Source organism: Camponotus floridanus, unplaced genomic scaffold, assembly GCF_003227725.1.
Source record: "Camponotus floridanus strain SB8 unplaced genomic scaffold, Cflo_v7.5 scaffold10, whole genome shotgun sequence".
NCBI classification, from domain to species: Eukaryota; Metazoa; Arthropoda; class Insecta; order Hymenoptera; family Formicidae; genus Camponotus; species Camponotus floridanus.
In genome coordinates, this window is record NW_020229215.1 from 1274917 (window position 1) to 1295773 (window position 20857).

At 26.0% G+C, this 20857-nt stretch overlaps 1 protein-coding gene across 10 annotated transcripts; it reads left to right on the forward strand.

Moving 5' to 3' along the window:
- The first annotated feature begins 5777 nt into the window (after positions 1-5777).
- On the forward strand, positions 5778-20484 carry LOC105249475 (histidine decarboxylase). 10 transcript variants are annotated; one of them, XM_025408979.1, is made up of 17 exons: positions 11219-11490; positions 11675-11759; positions 11886-11918; positions 13007-13293; positions 13785-14039; positions 14715-14858; positions 15998-16064; positions 16177-16339; positions 17325-17395; positions 17715-17734; positions 17961-18059; positions 18214-18434; positions 18614-18723; positions 19169-19339; positions 19565-19641; positions 19782-19899; positions 19966-20484. In XM_025408979.1, the coding sequence occupies exons 1-17, from the start codon at positions 11482-11484 to the stop codon at positions 20298-20300; spliced, it is 2265 nt and encodes a 754-aa protein (XP_025264764.1). In that variant the 5' UTR covers positions 11219-11481; the 3' UTR covers positions 20301-20484. The 10 variants fall into 10 exon arrangements, with proteins under 10 accessions (XP_025264778.1, XP_025264793.1, XP_025264774.1 ...); XM_025408992.1 differs by having other exon boundaries at positions 11219-11495; positions 19966-20300; XM_025408993.1 differs by lacking the exons at positions 11219-11490; positions 11675-11759 and adding an exon at positions 5778-5924 and having other exon boundaries at positions 19966-20300.
- Positions 20485-20857: the final 373 nt, after the last annotated feature.

Sequence of the window (20857 nt, forward strand, 5' to 3'; positions counted from 1 at the left end):
CTTAGAGTATAGTTTCTTAATTTTCAAAGACTTATGCAATATTTTCTGTCACTAAATCTCGTCATTCTATCTTACATCTCATTAATGTATGCTATTATGTCATTTTTTAGATTTTTACGTCATGATATATTGACATACTTCAAGTTCGATGTAGTACGTGTAAAAAAATGACTAATCGCATTTTTTGGAAGAAATGTATCACTGACCATACATTTTACGTACGTCATCTGCGAAGTTCATGGTCGGTCGTTTGTTGCCTGCTCGTTCACCATCACGGACCGTTCGTCTCCACGCGTATAATAAAAACTGCTTTTTAAATTGGCTTCACGCGTTTTTTTTTCGGTTTCGACCATTTCATTGAGAATTCTTCATTATACAGTTTTAATTGTTTCACAGTATTATACATGTAATAGTCGGCCTGTAAGTGATAAAGTTAAATTTAACAGAATGCTTCTTTTATTTTGTATATGTACGTACATTTTAAAATTTTTATTAAATATTTCTTTGTATTAAAACATCAAATTATTTAAATTTTTATTTATAATATAACATAATAATAAAATTATAAGAGAGAGAGATTGCAGTACTTATGTATATATATTATTACAAATCTAAAAGCAATGAAATTATCGTTGCACAAAAGATTGAAATAATTGCATCACATCTTGCAATTAAAAATTTCGTTATATCTTATATGCTACTAATTTAGCGGACTAAACTATTAATTAAACTTATATTATTTCTCATCATAAAAAGTTTCCATTGAAAAATAATAAACAGCGATAGCGGATTTTCTATTTGTGATATTTTTGCTTCAATTTATCAAATATTGCAAGCAAAATTAATGATATCATTAGAGTTCAATACAAACAATATCCTTTTAAACAATATCCTTTTAAAAAAATGCACCTTATAATTCTGTCTAATATTTTTAAACAACCTTCATTTAAATATATGTTATGTATCACTTTTGATCCTTTTGATGATATTCGATCAAAAGTCAAATATGTTCAATTAACTTCGAAAAAGCTTCACTGTTTTAATGTTTTATTATTTCTCTATTGATTGAACATAAAAATTTTTATATTTTTATCCCGTGTTTCTTTTTATAATATCGGCATTCAGGTTTCGAAAAAAAAGTTAGATATTGATACATTTGATTCTAATTACGGTTGTAACCCTAATCGAAATGCTCGTACAAACTGTGCGCCCTGTAATTTTGGACATGATTAAGCATCATCACTGATGTTCGATTCTTCGAATCCGAGAATTATGTTTCGAACGGGACGCATGCTGGGATAGAGACAGAAATAAGAAGAAACTAGCAGCAGAGAAAGAGGAGAACTGTGACGCCCACGGCGATCCAACGGTACATCGCACCCGCTTGTAATGCCTCGTACGGCAGTTGTAAGTATGAACAGCCGTATATGCTCTGGCTTCAAAGGGAAGGGGAGTAATAAGTCTGTACATAAATATGTAAATCGTCTAACGTCTTGTACTATGTACATCACACTTCATTCTTCGTAAAGTTGGGACGCGTATGATCAGGATGTGCCCTTACAATTGCCGTGTTTTCTTTATATTATCGTACCTTGAAGTATATAAATGTCTGAAATATATACAATTTTACATTTTATTATTTTACATATTATAATATTATAAAATATATCTTTTTTCCCAAAAATAAACATACGTTTGAAGCAAAGTTATGAGAAATCTGTATTTTGTATATGAATGATTTTCGATGTAATTTCCAATTTTTTTATTTTTATATCTGTTTAAAAGGATTTAAAAACTAAACAGAAATAAAATATCAATTCTTTCTCAAATATAATAATGCAAAATATTATTTTATGGCACTGAATTTTGTATCTTATGTATATAAGTAAAAATTATTGAATAAGAATCGATATAAGATATTATCTATATTAAAGAATGATCCTTTAATAAAGTTATTTTATATCTTAAATAAGAATAAAAAATGGCATAGATTTTGGAGAGAAAGAAAGAAAAAAGAATATTCCTGAAAACACTTATGTATTGTAATAATAATAATTATGTATCAACAGATGTTTTTAGTAAATTGCTTTATATATAAACTAATTATTATAAAATGAATGTTGGAAATTCTTTATGTATAAAAATCTAACGTTTATAAATATTATTTATCTTAAACAAAACATTTCATAAAATTTATGAGACTTTATCAATAAGGCTTTAATTTCTAAGAAAGAATGTTTCATAACTGACGCGCCATCGACGAGCAAAGAACGAAAGATCCAGGTATACTCGGTGAGAAGGTAATAGTACGATTATCTTCTGTCGTGTTTCTACATGCTATGTTACCGACTTTAAAGAAAATAAATTGTTTTTATTATATTCAATATTATTGTCACAACATTTAAAACGCAAAAAGTATTTTTATTAATAATTTCTAAATTATATTTCTTAAAATAAATAAAATATATTATTTCTGTTAAATATAAATATCTGTTTTTAAATACTTTTTAATTTGCATTTTATCGCTTATGTTTTCGAGAAAGTAAAATTTTTTTAAAAATTAATATATATATATATATATATATTATTTTTATATAACAAAAATATGTTACACACGTACAATTTACTATTGCACAATATTGCACGTGCTACGCGCGCACCATTTGTCCTTTCACTACATTATCGTGCATGATGCATGCGTGTATGCATGCACGTGTCTTTAAATGTTTATCAGATAAAATTCGATGACACATCATTATATCATAAATGATATAAATAAAATTATTATGATTGTTATAATTAACAAAATTTTTATAAATTATAAACTATAAAACTATTATAACTATAAAAGAATAATTCTAAAAACTTGTATCATATAAGATTCATTATTATACTTATATATAATATAAATTATAATACTGTTCGACTGTATTATATTACACATAGTATTATGTTTGTGCCTATTTGAAGGAAATATTTATTTTTCTCTTCATTTTCTTAAGAGATATTGCATTACAAAGAATAATATATAAAGTTTTATTTATTTATTAACATACTTATCAATTCTGTTCTTATTTTCGATTGTATAATGCATTGTTTTGTACATTCTTATTTTTATTATCATTATTCGCAAATAAAAAAAATTAATATATAAATATATGGTTTCACACACAATGTCAAAACAGATCAAATGCTATAAAGTTCGACATTTCGCGAATTTTGGTGGGTGTAATTATCATTTTACATATTTGGAACAATATCTGATTTGATTGTGCTGTTCGATAAGCTTGATCTCATTTGCATAATATCAAATATTATGCTCAATTATAATTATTAACGATTGATATCGATTTGCTTATATATTTGTGTATAAAGTTTCTGTTGATCTTGAAGCACTTGTTAATTTGTCAAAGCGATGCCAAATAAAAGCATATCCGTAAAAGCATATCCGTAAAGCAGTGTTTAGGATACAAATTCCTCTTCTTCTTCTTTCTGTTGCATTGCGTATTACATATAATGCATAATTTAACACTTTTATATCCGATTCAGTTTATCGATTTATATCGATATTTACATATGTTACTCTTTGTGTTTTTTCTAGAAGTATCGCATAGTTAATATAAAAAATAAAATAATTTAAAAATAATTATTATACATTTTGTTGTAATTTTTGGAGAAAAATTATAGCTCTAACTCTCTATTTTATATATTGTTACGCCCAGAGCGAAGACTTCGATATATCGAAGCGCGTACTACGTAATCGGCACTCGCGAACCGTATTAAATAATAAGACACTCTTAGGAATAATGAAGAACTTTAAGGAAACACGGAACACACACAAATAACGAATAAAAACAGGAATAAACACAATAACGACATGTATACGTAAACGTGTCCGGCTAGTTTGACAGCTATTCTTCGACTTAGCTAACCGTCGTTATTGATAAACAATCTTCTTAACTACAGGATCCATAGCGACTTGGACGCGTAACAATATTAAAAATAATATTCTATTTAAAATATTTAAGAATAATATTCTATTAAAATACTTATTAATTTTTTTACCACAATATATATTATTTTTTTATTATAATATATATTATATGATATATCCAAAAGCTTTAATATTTCTATGTAAATGTCTGCTCTCCAAACATACAAAAATTATATATACGACCGTTTGTAATTGTACAATTGTATTGTACTTTACATCAGTTTTTTTCTTTTAATTTTATCTCGAGTTTTAGAAGATAAAAATCAGGCAAGTGAAACTCTTATTAAAACTCTTTAGTGAAATCTTTTATTTAGTGAAAATATTTTATTGTACTCGGTTTTGGGGAACTCGAAAACTTTTTATTTATATCATGAAGTTATATCAATCGATACTTTAAATACGCATTGACGTGCACAATTTACGGAAAAGCGCGCGCTTATCGAAATGAAGCGATTAAAAGATTATCACTTTGTTATTATTATGTTAATTATGTATAATTATATATATTAAAAGTACGGATATTTTTACAAAGCAAATGATGTATTGACATATATATTGTAATATAATAATTTTGTAGTAAATTAATTTTTCGAATTTTTTTTATTTAATAATGCAATTTTTAATTAGAAAGATAAGCATAAAAAAAGAATTCAAGACGCGAATATACAATTTTATTTCGCTTGTTTTATTTTATATATTACAAAATATCATATAAAATAAGAATAAATATAAAAATATAAAAATATTATTCTGTAAAATGCTTTATGTATTAAAATGTACAATTTTAATAAATAATATAAAATTTTACGTAAACATTTTAAGATATAAAACTTTATCAATAGTTTCATTAAAAAAAGAGAATATGCACTTTTATCTTTAAAGTACAAAATGATATACTAACATATTAAAAATAATATTGCTTATTAAACATAAAATTGTAGCGTTATTTATGCGTAGAACAATATTAATATAATTTAAAATTGAAAAATGTCATGTACTCTCTATTTATCAATTTTCTTACTATTGGCGAATTGCCAATTAATTAATATGATAAAAGCATTAAATATTTATTATGAAATTAAAAATATATTGATTATGAATATAAAAATGAAACAAATATAATTTTGTTGACATATATATTGATTATCTTATAAATAAAATTTATATATCATATAATATAAAATATCTAGGAAATTATTTTATAACTTTACATTTATAACTTACATACAATATGTGATCATCGTTCTATTACATAATATTTACATAATATATTACATAATATATTACATAATATATTACGTAATACAATTAATTAATGATATAAAATAGAATAAGTTATGAAATAAATTTTTGTCATAAGATATAAAATTTCTATAAAACTTTATATATTAGCGTGTAAATATTAGGTTTTTTAATCTTTTTGTAATTTTAAATGTGTGATATAATGTTACATATTAGTATAAGATTTTCAGTATTAGTACATGGAGAAATATGTTCTTTTTGAGACATTATATGTAAATCTGCCGAGAGATGTTAATTTTTTTGATTCTTGGAACTTTTTTAATGGTGTATAAAAAAACTCTTATGTTTATTGCAATAAGTAAAATCTCCAGGTGCAATAAATTAATTTTAAAGGAATACTAAGTAATATGGCAGGATTCCTTGGTTTCTAGCTTCCTCGTTACGCTTGCGCTATCAGAGGAATCGTACGGAATCGCGCGGAGCGCGCGGCTGTATAAAAGCAGCCACTTGTTGAGCGACACGCATTCCGCTGATTCGCTTCCGTCGCAGATATATTCTGCTCGAGGACGAAGAAGAGAGGCATCCGACAGGTGACCACGACGGTATTTCCTGTATTGTGCTACTTCAAGTCATATTCCTAGCTCAATTCGTCGGCGATTTGAATAATCGACGTGGGACTTTTGATCAGGTCAGTCGATCACAAATAAATTAACGCATAGTAAAAGCTTTCTTGTGCTTTCTAAATATGAATGCATATATGAAGTTGCCAAAACGTTTTTATAGCTTTGTCTAATTCGAATTAGTTGAAGAAAATACTTATCTGTTATATAAGAGCGTGTTTAGCATAACTAGTAATTTATTGTAATGAATTGGAAAAAATACACGCATACTACTTGATTAAAATTGCGATGCTTTATTATTAATAATGTGTCCAGTCGCCTTCATCAATAATTGCCTGGCATCTCTGAGACACTTTCCACTCATTTTATAGTATATTCTTGAGATAAAGATGTCCAGATCAATCAAATTTGTCGAACTATTTACATCAAGTTTAAGTGATAGAATTATTTGCCTAAAAGGAAGTTTCATCAGAAAAAATTACTTATCCCAATTCCATATTTTTTGATGCCCAAGCAATTTTTTTTTTACTTTGCTTCAATATTTCATTATATATATTCATTATAGATACGTAAATGTCTTCTTATTGTTATTAATATATTTATACTTTTTATTGCAATGTCGCTTACTTATGCAGTAATAGACGAGTATTGTTCGTAAATATCCGTACTATTAGTTTATCCTCTTTTTTTTATCATTTTCTGTGTAAAGCCACATTTCGATAGGTCATTAACATTTTTCATCTTTACGTAGCAATTTACCCACTTATTTACATAGATTAGATTTAGATTAGATCTTTTTTTTATACTTAACAGCCATTTGGCGTGACATTCTTCGTCGGATGTATACAGAGAAACATTGCTTCGAATCGTAATACTTATACGTATACATTCATGGCAAAATATATATTTTTGTTGCGAAGATCAAGTATAAATTTTCTCTAGAAAGTATCTTAAAGGAAACTTCCCTCGGTTTCCGTTGTAATGACGCAAAAATAGAAATAACATATTAAGCAAAAGTAAAAATTTTAACATAAAAAAATTATTAAATATATTTATCATATAATTTTCTAAAATTTTATTCTCGTTTTTATTTTGGCGTTCAGAATCTTATATTGCATTCTTATTAGCTTCTTCGTCGCTTAATATATATTTATAATATTTAGATTAATTTCTGCTGTTTATATTATAATTATATTGTTTATATTAAATCTTGAAAAAAAGATATCTATATGTGCGTAAATCGAAATTATATATAATATGAAATCGAGTAAGTAAATAAAAACTGAGAATTATCAGCAATTTCATCTAACAAATTATGAAAATAATTTTGTTCACGAATCTTTGAAAATGCTTATAATTCTTAATTTCTTAAATATTTTTCATTTTTTAACATATGTACAAATTTATATAATTTACTAGACTCCATTAAAAAACATTATATAAATTTGACTCCGACTTTTACGAACACTCTGTACAGAGTAAAATGGAAATGATAATAATAGTAATTATATAAATATAAATATATAAATATAATATATAAATATAAATATAAATTATAATATTATTATATAAATGTAATTATAATAAATATAATTCAATATATATGAATTGTCATTTTATTTGAAAAATAGAAAAATTTATCTGAAGGTAAAAGTTGTTAGGTATCTTTGATTGTACAGCGATACATTTGTTATCATTTTTATACGTGTTATATACAGAGTGCGTGACAACTTCCGGAATATTATTTCCGGAATATAATTTATTAAACAAAATGAATAGAGCAAAACAGGCAAAAAAGCCACTACGCTAGATTAATGATAGCTACAATTAAAAGAAAATTTTAATATATAATAAGTCAACACATGTTCATATAAAAATAATCAGTTGATCGCTTAATTAAAACGACAGACGTACGTTTCGATCCCGTTCGGATCATTATCAATGTCTAACAGAAAAAATTTGAAATTAACGGAAAATTATAAAAACAAAACATAAATCAAAGTCGCAATAAAATCGATATAAACAGAGATCTCACGGACGCAAACAGAATAAATACAAGAACAATATTGTACTGGGACTTTCTGTATATAAAATATATATAAATTTCTCTTCACTTTCCATAATTTATTAAAAATATATTTTTTTTTGCTAAAGATTCAATTTATATTAATAATTAAATACGAAGATAACTTGGCTTATGCGTATATTCTCAAACTTTGATAATTTGACATTAAATTATTCGATTATCACCGAAGCGATTTGATAGTACCGTTGCCTAACTGGCACTTACTAGCATTTTCCGCGTTGAATCGCGAATCATTGGAGGAGAATCCGCGGGCGGTCGACGGCGTCGCGGATAAATCCCTCGGCAAACCGCGCTGCGATGGTGAAAGCTACGGGAAATTACAAAAGTCGGAAGCGGAAACAGAGGAAGGACGAGCTTTTAATATCGCCGGGCGTCATTCTGGCTTTAGATCCTCGCTGTTGCCTGCGACCGGTTCGATTTTCTATTCCACGCTCGTCCCGCAATTCTTTCCACATCTACGAGGCGGGTCGTCTCGTCAAAGATGCGATCTCTTACCTATGGTCAGAAGAGCGCTTTCTCAATTTATTATTTAACATATTTATTTAATATATTTATTTAATATATTTAATAAGAATCTAAGATGATTTGAATCATGTTATTTTCAGAAAACGCAAAACATGAAAAACTTTATAATTTAAGTTACAGATTGTATTTGTGTAATGTTCTTATCTATTTTTTCTCTTTTTTGAGAATATACTCTAATTATTAATTTATCATTATTAATTTATATATATTAAGATTAAAAATGGAAAATAAGAAATAGAAAGTAAAAATAATACTTACATTATGAAGTTATAAAAAATATTTATTTGATAATCGACATGCGTAGTTATTTTGAATCTAAATCAAGATCGATACTAACTCTATATGCATATAAATCTTATTTATAATATTGTTTTAGGGAAAGTTACGTAGTATCTGTTGTTGCCTAGTATGAGATATTTTTTTCATTGCAATTATTACATGGTAGATGCTTACAATTCATTAGATAAAGCCTTATTTATTAGTCTTTTTCATAACTTCTAAAAGATGTAAAAATTTAATCAATCAAAAATAATTAATGTATATAATTATTTTTATTGTTACTGCTTTTAAATATCAAGCAAAAATTATTAAATTATTATTTATCTTATTTTTACCGCAAAAAATAAGTAAACGTAATTTTCGAATTGTGTTATGTCAATGTATGTATTATTAAAATCACGCTGTGCGATAGTAAACAACGATACATTAGATGTGTATAAATAAAATACATCCGCATAATGACTTTAGTGATTTCGATTATACAGATAATATATTTTTTTGTGGATGGTTCTTTTATATGTGTGTGTGTGTGTGTGAATGTATAAATGCGCATAAATTATAAATTATAAATTTCGATAAATACAGAAAAAGACTTTAATTCTTGTTTTTTTATTTTTTAAAGATTGATCGTGTTTTCGTATATTTTTAAAAAATCTTTTACTTGTATTAATTATTTATTCTACGTATATTACTATATACAAAATAAATATAAAAGAGAAAAAAAGAAGAGAGAAATATAAAAAAAAAAAAAATAAAAAGAAAAGAGAAAGAGGAAGAGAGTTTAAAATATGACTTATTCATAATTTTGAAATATTTTATATTTTGCGTGGGAAAAGCTTTATCAATAATGTAGTGACAAAATATAAAAAAATAACATGAAATGGACGTAATGTTTAAATAAATTATATAACATGAGAGTGTAACGTAATATTTACAATATAAATTTTTTATTAAATTCTGCTATTTTTAGTAAATATAAGACTTTTAATGCGCAGATTATTTGAAAAAATAAATGTGAAATTATTAATTTGATTTTTGGCACCAAAATGATTTAATAACTCATTTGATTGTAAATAAATCGTTAAGAATTATTTGTATATCAATAAATGAAATAAATCGACTAAAAACTTTCACGAATTTATTTATGTTAATGCGAACAAGCTGCCAAATAGTGAACACTGGTAGTAATAAAAGTAGAATTTTGTATTTTATCAAACAAAATTAAGCATTATTTACAAAAGCATAATGCGATCTCAATTTATCTCTACACATCTATCTTATACAATTAAATTAAAAAAATTAACATAAGAACACGATGAATAAATAAATTAAATAAATTTAAAAAATTGTAATAATTATGTCTAATAAAAAGTTATTTTCCTTTATTCAGTATACATTTCTTCAGTATTGATTAACAAGCAATATGATCAATCAATAGTTGAAACAACTTATATAGATTATGTTTTAATATAGTTTGCAGGGAGCTTGTCTATCACGATTTTTTATAGATTTCTAATATTATTAAAAATATAAAAAGCTTCCTTTCAATTTCTGAAATAAGAAATATCGCAAAATAGTTAACTCGAGAAAATAAACAAGTAGATGTATTTGTTCTCAAACAAATAATTGAAAGTGTCAAAGATATATAAAACATATTAAATTTTAACTAAAATATATGACTGTATTTGATGTATATGTAATTGTATACGATGCTTAAATACGTCACTGTTGTATTAATAAAGATTTTATGATGACTGATCTAGATTTTAGGCCGTGACGAAATCCTAAAGAAGCTCGACAGATGTGACGTTACCGCGATCGATGATGAATCCGTAGAAATTGCATCGCGAATTTTCATGCTATGTCAACGTTGTTCGTTCTCTTGTGAGTCGACGATGATCATGTAAACACCTTATTACGAGTAAATTTTACGGGTCTTTGAATCTTCTGAAAGTAAATGAAAGTTTCAATTAATTTCCTTATCAGCTCACTTCAGAGTTGAAGAGTACGTGTCCATCAATGTACACTCGGCAACCAAAATGCCTTAACACCTGAATTTGCCCGTGTCAAGGCATATTCGGACGACGTACTTCCACTCTATTATAATTGCGCGTCATGACTATTTAATATCTGGCAACGATGTTTCAAAGTGATTTTAAATTCAAACTAATGTGTGACATATCTGAAAAAGTGGTTTGACATATGTCAAATATGTCAAAATGTATATGATTAGAAAATAAGTAATGCACATTAATTATATAAAATATTAAAATAAAATATATTAAATATATAAAAAATATAAAGTGTGATATGAATTACACATATTAAGTTTTTATATTTGAACAGCAGTCGCTCATCCTCAAATCTGCGACACACAATAAAAAACTGGCATTAATATGTGTAATTCATATCATGCTATATTTTTTATATATTTAATGTATTTTATTTTAATATTTTATATAATTAATGTGCATTACTTATTTTCTAATCATATACATTTTGACATATTTGACATATAACCACTTTTTCAGATATGTCACACATTAGTTTGAATTTTGCGTAAAATCGCTTTGAAACATCGTTGCCAGATATTAAATAGTCATGATGCGCAATTATAATAGGGTGGAAGTACGTCGTCCGAATATGCCTTAACACGGGCAAATTCAGGTGTTAAGGCATTTTGGTTGCCGAGTGTACAGTAATTTTCGTGATCTGAACTGATAAAGAATCATCACATGTTATCTGTAAGGTACGATTAGTGAATAAATTGGAAGTGACGTAAAAAATATCACATAGAAAAACATAATTTTGATGTAAATTCTTATTTTTACATTTTTTTATTATAGAAATTATTTGTAATTACGTATATCATTATCTTTGAACTACGTTACAATATTTTTCCAAGAAAATGTTACTTCTGACATTTAGTTTGTTTCCAACTTTTTCTGGGGGACGGAGTTCTTTGTTTACGTATTTTCTCGAACGTTATCATCAATCAATTGCAACATAAAAGGTCTTTATAGTGTTTTCTAAAAATAAGAAATTAATTTTTTACTACAATATTATCATACTTATATTAAAATATGTATCTAAGACTTTTAATAATCCTAATTGTATTTTTACATTATTTTTGTTGCAGATAGAATGAATTTGGAAGAGTATCGCAAACATGGTAAGTAAATATATGTACATAAACATACATAATAATATTGAAAATAATAAAAATTTATGAGATTATTATTTAAATTTATCTATCAGCGATTATTCATATAAAATGACATTTAATTGTATAATTCTATAAATACACTTAGATATTGGAAGAAAAACAAGTTAAAGTGATATGTGTGATATTTTACAAAAAATTTCAAGATTAAAAGATTTCATTATTAATATGAATCAGTATAAATCAGAATCAAATGCATGGGATCTATTGCGATGAATAAATCAAGCCATTTCAGAGCAATGATTACACGACGTTGAAACAGCATCAATAAATAGAGATTACCGATAGAATTGGTAGAGGCTTTATAGGTGCGATATTGTTTCCAATACAACATCATGACGTTACAATCTAAATCTTCCGCTTCGGAACTACGAGACTTGGCGTGACTCGCTTTTCTCCCGTTATTTCAATCTCGGTCGATCGTTCTGTTCATCGGTCCTGTTAAATTAGAGTTGACAATATAATACATATCATTTTATACTACAATACAAGATTATGTGTTTATCGATAATTGTTAGCAATAACAATGAATATAATAAATTATCTTTTTTTTGGAATGCTTATAAAAAAATAGAGTAAATTAATAAATAAATATAACATAATATAAGTTAAAGTAAGTAAAAGGATAGAGAAAAAATAACTTTAAAAACTATTCTGATACTTGTCTTAAAGTCTATTTTAACAATCTTTTGTTTAAGACGCTATATATAAAAAAGAACAATTACGTACAATTACGTTTTCCAAATACGTTTTTTAAACAAAGAATTTCGATTGTGCGAAATAGTGTCACCTTTGAAAATTCTTGGCTTTTCTTTGGCATAGAATAGCTTTTCGATACCTCAATATATCTTTTGTTTCTGTTCGATTGCATTTAGCTACAAGATAATGACAAATACATCAAATTTTAAACGAAGAGGATTCACAAACTCAATTTCTACAGTTTGCTTACAATGCTTACCACTACAATTTTAAATTCTAGTAGTTTTGTTGCAATTCTCTTCTCTAAAATAATTGTATGTTGTTTAAAAATTTTGCAGGAAAGGAAATGGTAGATTACATCGCTGATTACTTGGAAAATATCCGTTATCGACGCGTTTATCCAGCAGTTTCGCCTGGATATTTGAGAAATGTCTTGCCGGCATCGGCTCCAGTAGACGGCGAGTCTTGGGAGAACATATTTGCTGACATTGAGAGATGCATTATGCCAGGCGTGACACATTGGCAGAGTCCGCATATGCATGCTTACTTTCCAGCTCTGAATTCACCTGCCAGTTTGTTGGGCGACATGCTGGCTGATGCAATAAACTGTCTGGGTTTCACCTGGGTAAGTACAATTTTGTATCTTCTTTTTTTTAATTTTTTTATATTTAAAATAATTAGTATATAACAATTTTTGTCATTTCGCAAATATAGTTGACAATAATCGTATATCGAATTTTTTTAAATTAATAAAGAGATCGATTAATATTTTTTAAAAATACGGTTTTTTATTTCTATTTAGAATCTAATATATTTAAGATTTGCCATATATGAGTGGAATACTTAACGAAATATTACGGGACTTAAAACACATAATTTATGTCTTTTGTACAATTGTTTAAAGCTTATCTCACATATAATATATTAATACGTTTTAATTATTTAATTAATACTATAGAGAGTAATTGCGTGCGAATTAATATATCAGAAGAATTTAAATCTATAAGCTTTCAAAGAAATAATCGTCTTGATATGATATTCATATCAATGATATCGAGATGATTAATCATCTTGATCATCTTGATTTAAATTTAAGATAAGATATTATTTATATAGGCTTCCAGTCCAGCGTGTACCGAGTTAGAAACGATTGTCATGAATTGGTTAGGCAAAATGATCGGACTGCCTGAAGATTTTTTGCATCGACCTGGCGGTTCTGGTGGCGGCGTCATTCAAACGACGGCGTCAGAAGCGACACTAGTGTGCTTACTTGCAGCCAGAACCAGAGCTATCAGAGACGTGCAGGAAAATGAACCAGACCTTTTAGCGACAGAGATCAATTCGCGACTAGTTGCATACTGCTCAGATCAGGTCTGTAGTCGCAGTCTTGATTAAGTAATCTATGAAATATAAAAATGCATCTAAGACAAAGTAAGAGAACGCAAATTCTTCTCTGACACTTTATTTAAATGTATGCGACGGTTGGGAATAATCGCATAAAAGTAACGAGAAAAGAAATAATAACAGTGAGAATGATAAATACTACATATTGCGAGAAAGAAATATAACATAAGAAAGAAATCTCAAGGTGTTCTTTTAAGAGCTCTTTAAAATGCACTTAGATATATTACATAGATAGATGGAAATGTATACTATTGAAATAAGTTTCCTCTCGAATATATTAAAACAATTTAAAATTGTCTTTAATAAATAAATGAAATGTGAAATAAATAAAAAGCGTTTTTTTTGAAAATTATTTTTGAAATGTGTTTTTAAATTCTACATTAAATTATTAACAGTATTAAAATGTTAAATAAAAATATTATATTTGAGTTTTAACTCTTATGAAGATAACTTTAAAATCTGATTTATGAAAAGAGTTGGAATTAAAATCAAAATTTTATTAATCAAAATTTTTGCGCAGAATAATAAATCAAATATTTTTTTTATAAAAGAATATTTCTTTAAACAAAAGATTTAATAATTTAAAAAGACATTTACTTTGTTATAAATTATTCTATATTTTTGTTGTTATTTATTTAATAGGCACATTCGAGCGTGGAAAAAGCTGGACTTATAGGACTGGTTCGAATGCGATATATCGAATCCGATAGTGAATTCAGTATGAGAGGAGATGCTTTAATTGAAGCATTAAAGCGTGATCAAGCTGAAGGACTGCTTCCTTTTTTCGTAAGTTTTTATAAATACTATTTCTGCTACATATTTCTGCTGCATTAAAAAATTTTTGATATATTTAATATTTAATATTTGTATTCAAACAGTTTACTAATTATATTTGGTACAATCTATCTATTAATCAAATTATCAAATATAAAATCTTATTTTATTTGTGATTGTTTTGAATTATTAAAATTTTGATATAATAATAATAATAACAAATTGATTAATTAATTAATTTACGTACTCTTATTTTTATATTAAACAATTTTTTTTATTATATATTATATATATATTTATTCTGTATTCTCCCTCCTTTTCTTTATTTCTTTCTCTATATTAAAAAACATAAAACATCTTCTGATTATTAGATTACTTATTGTTTTTGATTTTATTATTTACTTAATAAATAATTTATTATTTTCATCAAATAATATTTTTCTTTTCTATTTTATTATTTATTTTATTATGTGACTTTCTTATTAAAAATTTGTAGGTCGTAGTAGATTGTAACATAGCAGATTCTAATAATAATACCGGAACAAATACTAAATCTGCGATTACTAATGCGTCGCGAACGCAAACCTTTACAAACTAGTAGTATAAGTATACATATAGTTCGGCCAGTCCGCCAATTATATCTCCAGACAAGCGTGGGTTCCATGAGTTAAGCTGGCTCGTCGCTAGTTAGTCCCATAGGAATCTCCTAGTCCGATTTGAGTTTTACAAGTGCCCACGATAAAAATACTTATTATAATCGAGACTTTTCGCCGAATAATATTTTTCTGGAGTTTATTTAGTCAATCATTATATTTATTTAGTTTTTTTGGTAAGAGATGTTTGATTAACAGTCAATTCTTTTAATATCTATTTCTATCATAAGAAATAGACAAAATATAATGATAATATGATTAAAATTGATAAGGAAAATAGATTTTGAAACAAATAGTAGATACTGTTATATATATTTATTATATATATTTTGAAATTGTATCATTTTGAGAAATACGTTTTTGAATTTATTAAGAAGAAGTAAGTAAGAAGTTTTAGAAATTTTAAAATAAATTAGACATTGCAAAAAAAATAATTTATTGTCTTCTCAATTATATAAAAAAATCTATTTTGCACATGATGTATATGACTTTGCATAGGTATGCGCAACTTTAGGTACGACTGGAGCATGTTCTTTCGATAATCTGAAAGAAATTGGACCAATATGTGAGTATCAAATTTACTTAAAGTATCAGTTATGTTTATAACTAGTTTGTTTTTACAAATATTTTAAAAATGTGTTATAGTAATTTTTAAATATTTAACGCTATTATTATAGGTCAACAAAACGGTTTATGGTTACACGTCGATGCGGCTTATGCAGGTAGCGCTTTTGTGTGTCCTGAATTTCGCGGTTGGCTTCAAGGGGTGGAACTCACCGATTCGATTGCTTTCAATCCAAGCAAGTGGCTCATGGTCCATTTTGATTGCACAGCCATGTGGTACGAGCAATATCATAATGTATTTATCTTCTCAGTGAAAATATGTTATGAAAACGAAATAATTTTTTTAATTGTTCCAGCATTAATAATCTAAATATTTGCATAATAAATTTGGTTTAAATAATTAAATTTTTATCTATAATTTCTAAAGAAAATTATCACAATATATCAAAATTTGCACTTTTTATTATATATATATATATATATATATATATATATATATATATATCATTAATTAATTATACATGATTAAATTTAAGAAAGTAAGTCACGTTCTTTGAGAGATTATCTACCATTTTTTGATTTTCATTTTATTAGTTGAATTGCGGAGGTACGGTCATCTTTTTCTGTTCCTTCCGCAATTTCCTTTCGAAGCTTTCAACGATCGAACGCAGTTCACAATCTTTCGGAATATTATTTGAATTACGTTTAAAGCCGATAGCTTCAAATCACAAATTAATAACATTTTTTATCGTTTTGAATTGCGATATATTTATTAAATTATAGTCTCTTTGCGCAAATTCATTCACTTAAACAATATAAGTTATGTAAAAAGTTTATTTTATTTCACTAGATGACAATGATTTAATTTGTAAAATGTAAAATCTGATTGCAAATAATTATAAGATGATTACATCTGGAAAATCTGTTCAAATATATTTCCGATATATTGTACAATCCAGAATCAAATAATGAATGTTACCAAGATATGTGTATAAGGTTATCAAGAATTATATTAAATCTTTTTAAAAAAATGATGATTATTATTATGTTTTTTGTGATTATTATTATTACTATGTTTTTGTAAATAATGTAACCGTTAATGTCGCACGTGATTAAATAAAATATACTTTAGAAAATGTAAGCAAAGCATACAGCGAGTTAAAAAAGCACATTTTACATCTATTGAATATATAATGAATATGCATAAATTGAGAAAATCAGGTATTGATTTCTCTTTGACGTATATTTTTTTTATTTTCAGGGTAAAAAACAGTCAGGCGCTGCACAGAACTTTTAATGTGGATCCGCTGTATTTGAAACATGAAAATTCAGGTCAATTTTTGTAATTTAATAAATTCTACTTTAATATTCTACAAAAAATTAATTATAAATTATTAGAAAAATACCTCTATTTTAAATCTTTTATTCTTCTCTATTATCTTTGTTATTTATAATTTATATTATTTATAATTATTTTTCATATATATATATATATATATATATATATATATGAAGTTTTTTGTATAGTATTATATGTGTAAATATTAAATAAGCATTTATATTATTAAATATCTTTATCTTTTTTTAAATATTAATTACGTGTATTTTAATACTAAACATAAAATTCTAATATAAAATTTTCCTTTAATAGGTCTTGCTATCGATTATATGGTAAGCAATAACATATTATAAAAAAATGTTTTATAATAATTTATCATAAAATAAGGAAAAAAGATTATATGTAAAAAATAAGGGAAAATTAACAAGAATTTTATTTGTACATATTATACATATAATAAAATACTTTTTGATATTATATAATTTATTTTTAAAAGAAATAAATAACATATGTAAATTTTTAATTGTTACTTATTCTTTATTTCAATATTAATTTTAGCACTGGCAAATTCCTCTATCCAAGAGATTTAGGGCTCTAAAACTGTGGTTCGTTATCAGAAATTACGGAATTACGGGATTGCAGAAACATATAAGAGAAGTAAATAATATCAAATAAATATATACATTTCTTATTAAGAAATTAATCTAATAAAAAATGTTTAAAAAATAAAATTACCTTAAATTTGATTAGCGTTTTCTTAATTTTGTATATAAGTTACATACATATAAGTTTGAAAATATTAAATTCAAAGGGCGTGAGATTAGCACAAAAGTTTGAAGCTCTAGTCTTTGCTGATGCCCGTTTCGAAATTACTGCTCCAAGACATCTTGGCTTGGTGGTCTTCCGTCTTCGCGGTGAGAACACTTTGACTGAACGTTTGTTAAAGAAGCTTAATTCGCGGGGTCGATTACATTGCGTACCAGCCGCCTTGCATGGGAAATATGTCATCAGGTTTACAGTTACTTCGACAAAGTACGTCTCTGTGTTTTTCAATATAATTACATTAAATCAAGGATTAAGATTAAACTATTCATAATTCAAGTATTTTTTGAGTAGATGCTATTTTTTAAATAAATATATATATTTTATATATATATTTTAATGCATGTTTTTATCGTAATATATTTATAAATAAAAACTTATTCTTACAGCACAACAAATCAAGATATTGTAAGGGATTGGGCGGAAATACGAAATACCGCGAACGAAATTTTAGGTGATACTTCCGAATCACCGGTACGAGCCAGAGTTCCTCTCGCAGGTAATAACAAATTAGGATTCAAATATCTTCAAGAGACTTCACAGGCAAAAATCTATAATAATAATAATAATAATAATAATAATAATAATAATAATAATAATAATAATAATAATAATAATAATAATAATTTTAAGGTGTTCTTTTAAAAAAAGCAATTTGCATTAAGATGAAATAGAGATATAAATAAAAACATCATGAATCGATATGCATATATAAAATAAATGCGCATGTCTAAAAAGATTGTATATCATGTTATATTTGTTTAATAAAGCATGTTTCATTTGCGTGATAAAGCATGATAAATTAAAATTATTTTCTATATAAAAGATGACTGACAATGAGTAAAATGAGTTAAATAAGTAAGTTAAAATAAGTAAGTAATATCTTATTATAAAATAAATATATAATAAAATTAATATATAAAATTAATTTTAATGACATGAAGATACGAAACAGAAGAATGAAAATTTTGGATCGAGCTTATTATTGGCCAATTCACCGATGTCACCAAAAATTGTGAATGGTAGCTTTGCTGCCATATATGACACAGCCGATGTATTTGAAGAATGCATGAAGACTTTTGGGAAGATTAATATCGAGGCAAAGGATAGTCCAGGTAAATATTCAACATATTATACGATTTTTAAAATGAACCGTAAAACTATAAAATAACTGTGTTTATTAGAGAAATGTTAATATGCATGTAAAAATATATTCGTCAATACAATTCGAATGTTCTAATTAAATAGAATTAAAAAATAAGAAAATATATACATATATTCGTAATGTCTATATTTTTTTCATAATATTCCTACATATTATTTTGTGTTTGTTATTTTAGCCATACGTCGTCGTATTCGCGGGATACTTATGTCAGGGAAACAGTTTTCATTGGATTCTCGCATGGATCTCGTCCAGGTACTTAATACTTAAATTGCTAATTTTTATTTTTATATGTTGAACACTTTACATATATGAAATATATATGATATATATGAAATTATATATATGAAATTATACTGAATAACTAAATAATATTGTGAACATGTATTTTCTAGGGATATGTTTGCAGCCGTCCACTTTTGGCTTCTCCTTCCGAATTACCGTTAATGAAAGAAGATGAATATACCGGGGCATGCGAATCTGATGTCGAGAAAATGAGCGAATCTGATAATGGTATATCGATTATTATAAATAATAAAAATAATATGATATATGCGTAATCTAATATGATTATTACAGATAAATCACTTGCTCATAATAATTGGGTGGAATCTGACAGTTCCAAAGCATACGAGAATAAACTGTCGAAGGCTGGTTCGAATTACGTAGTAGTAAACGGCGCACTAGTCAGTACTGATGCCGAAAACAATGATGATAACACGGTAATCATCCCTTCGGCCAACGTAGGCTTTCCCAGAAGTGAAACTATAGCTGCTATTGGTAGTCGGCCCTATACAGATTTAGAACCTGTTCGAGTTTTAAGAGAGAAGTGGATGAAAGGGAAAGGAAGTGAAGAAGACGATGGCAACAAGGAATTGTGTAAAAAATGTGGTCACTACCCTACACGTCAGTAATTAGTTCGGCATTACCTATTCTTCATACGTTAAAAAGTATATTTATGTGCACTCGAAGCCACTTTAATGCATTTGCAATAATTTAAAATTATTTCTGCAACATATCATTAGCTAATATCAAGTGGAATTAGTAATGAATAAGTTATATTGTCTGATTAAGTAAATCTTAGAAATAATAGAATAATATATGATTTATGATTAATTAGAAGATTAACTTCGAAATCATTAAAATCTTAAAAATACCTACATCTTAAAATTACGTACATATTTTACAATTTTTTGAAAAATAGAATGTTTCTGAATGAGAAAGAAAAGTTAAAGATTTAATAAATAGATGCATACATATTAATAAATTTTTTAAAAGTTATTTATTTAATTTTTTAATTAGTTAATTTTATAAAAGTTATTTGTTTAATTTATTAATTTTTTAATTAGTTAACAATTTAATTGAGTTTAACAATTTAATTGAGAATTATGTTGTTTATTAAAATAATTAAATTTATAAAGCGTTGAAATGTTGACTTTACGTATATGAATGTACTAAAAGAATAACATGA

What these genes read in the sequence shown, in the direction of transcription:
- LOC105249475 (XM_025408979.1), top strand. An exon ending in AATCAATTGCAACATAAAAG is followed by an intron (nt 11,760 to 11,885) that starts GTCTTTATAGTG and finishes TTTTTGTTGCAG; the next exon opens with ATAGAATGAATTTGGAAGAG. An exon ending in GTCTTGCTATCGATTATATG is followed by an intron (nt 17,735 to 17,960) that starts GTAAGCAATAAC and finishes TATTAATTTTAG; the next exon opens with CACTGGCAAATTCCTCTATC.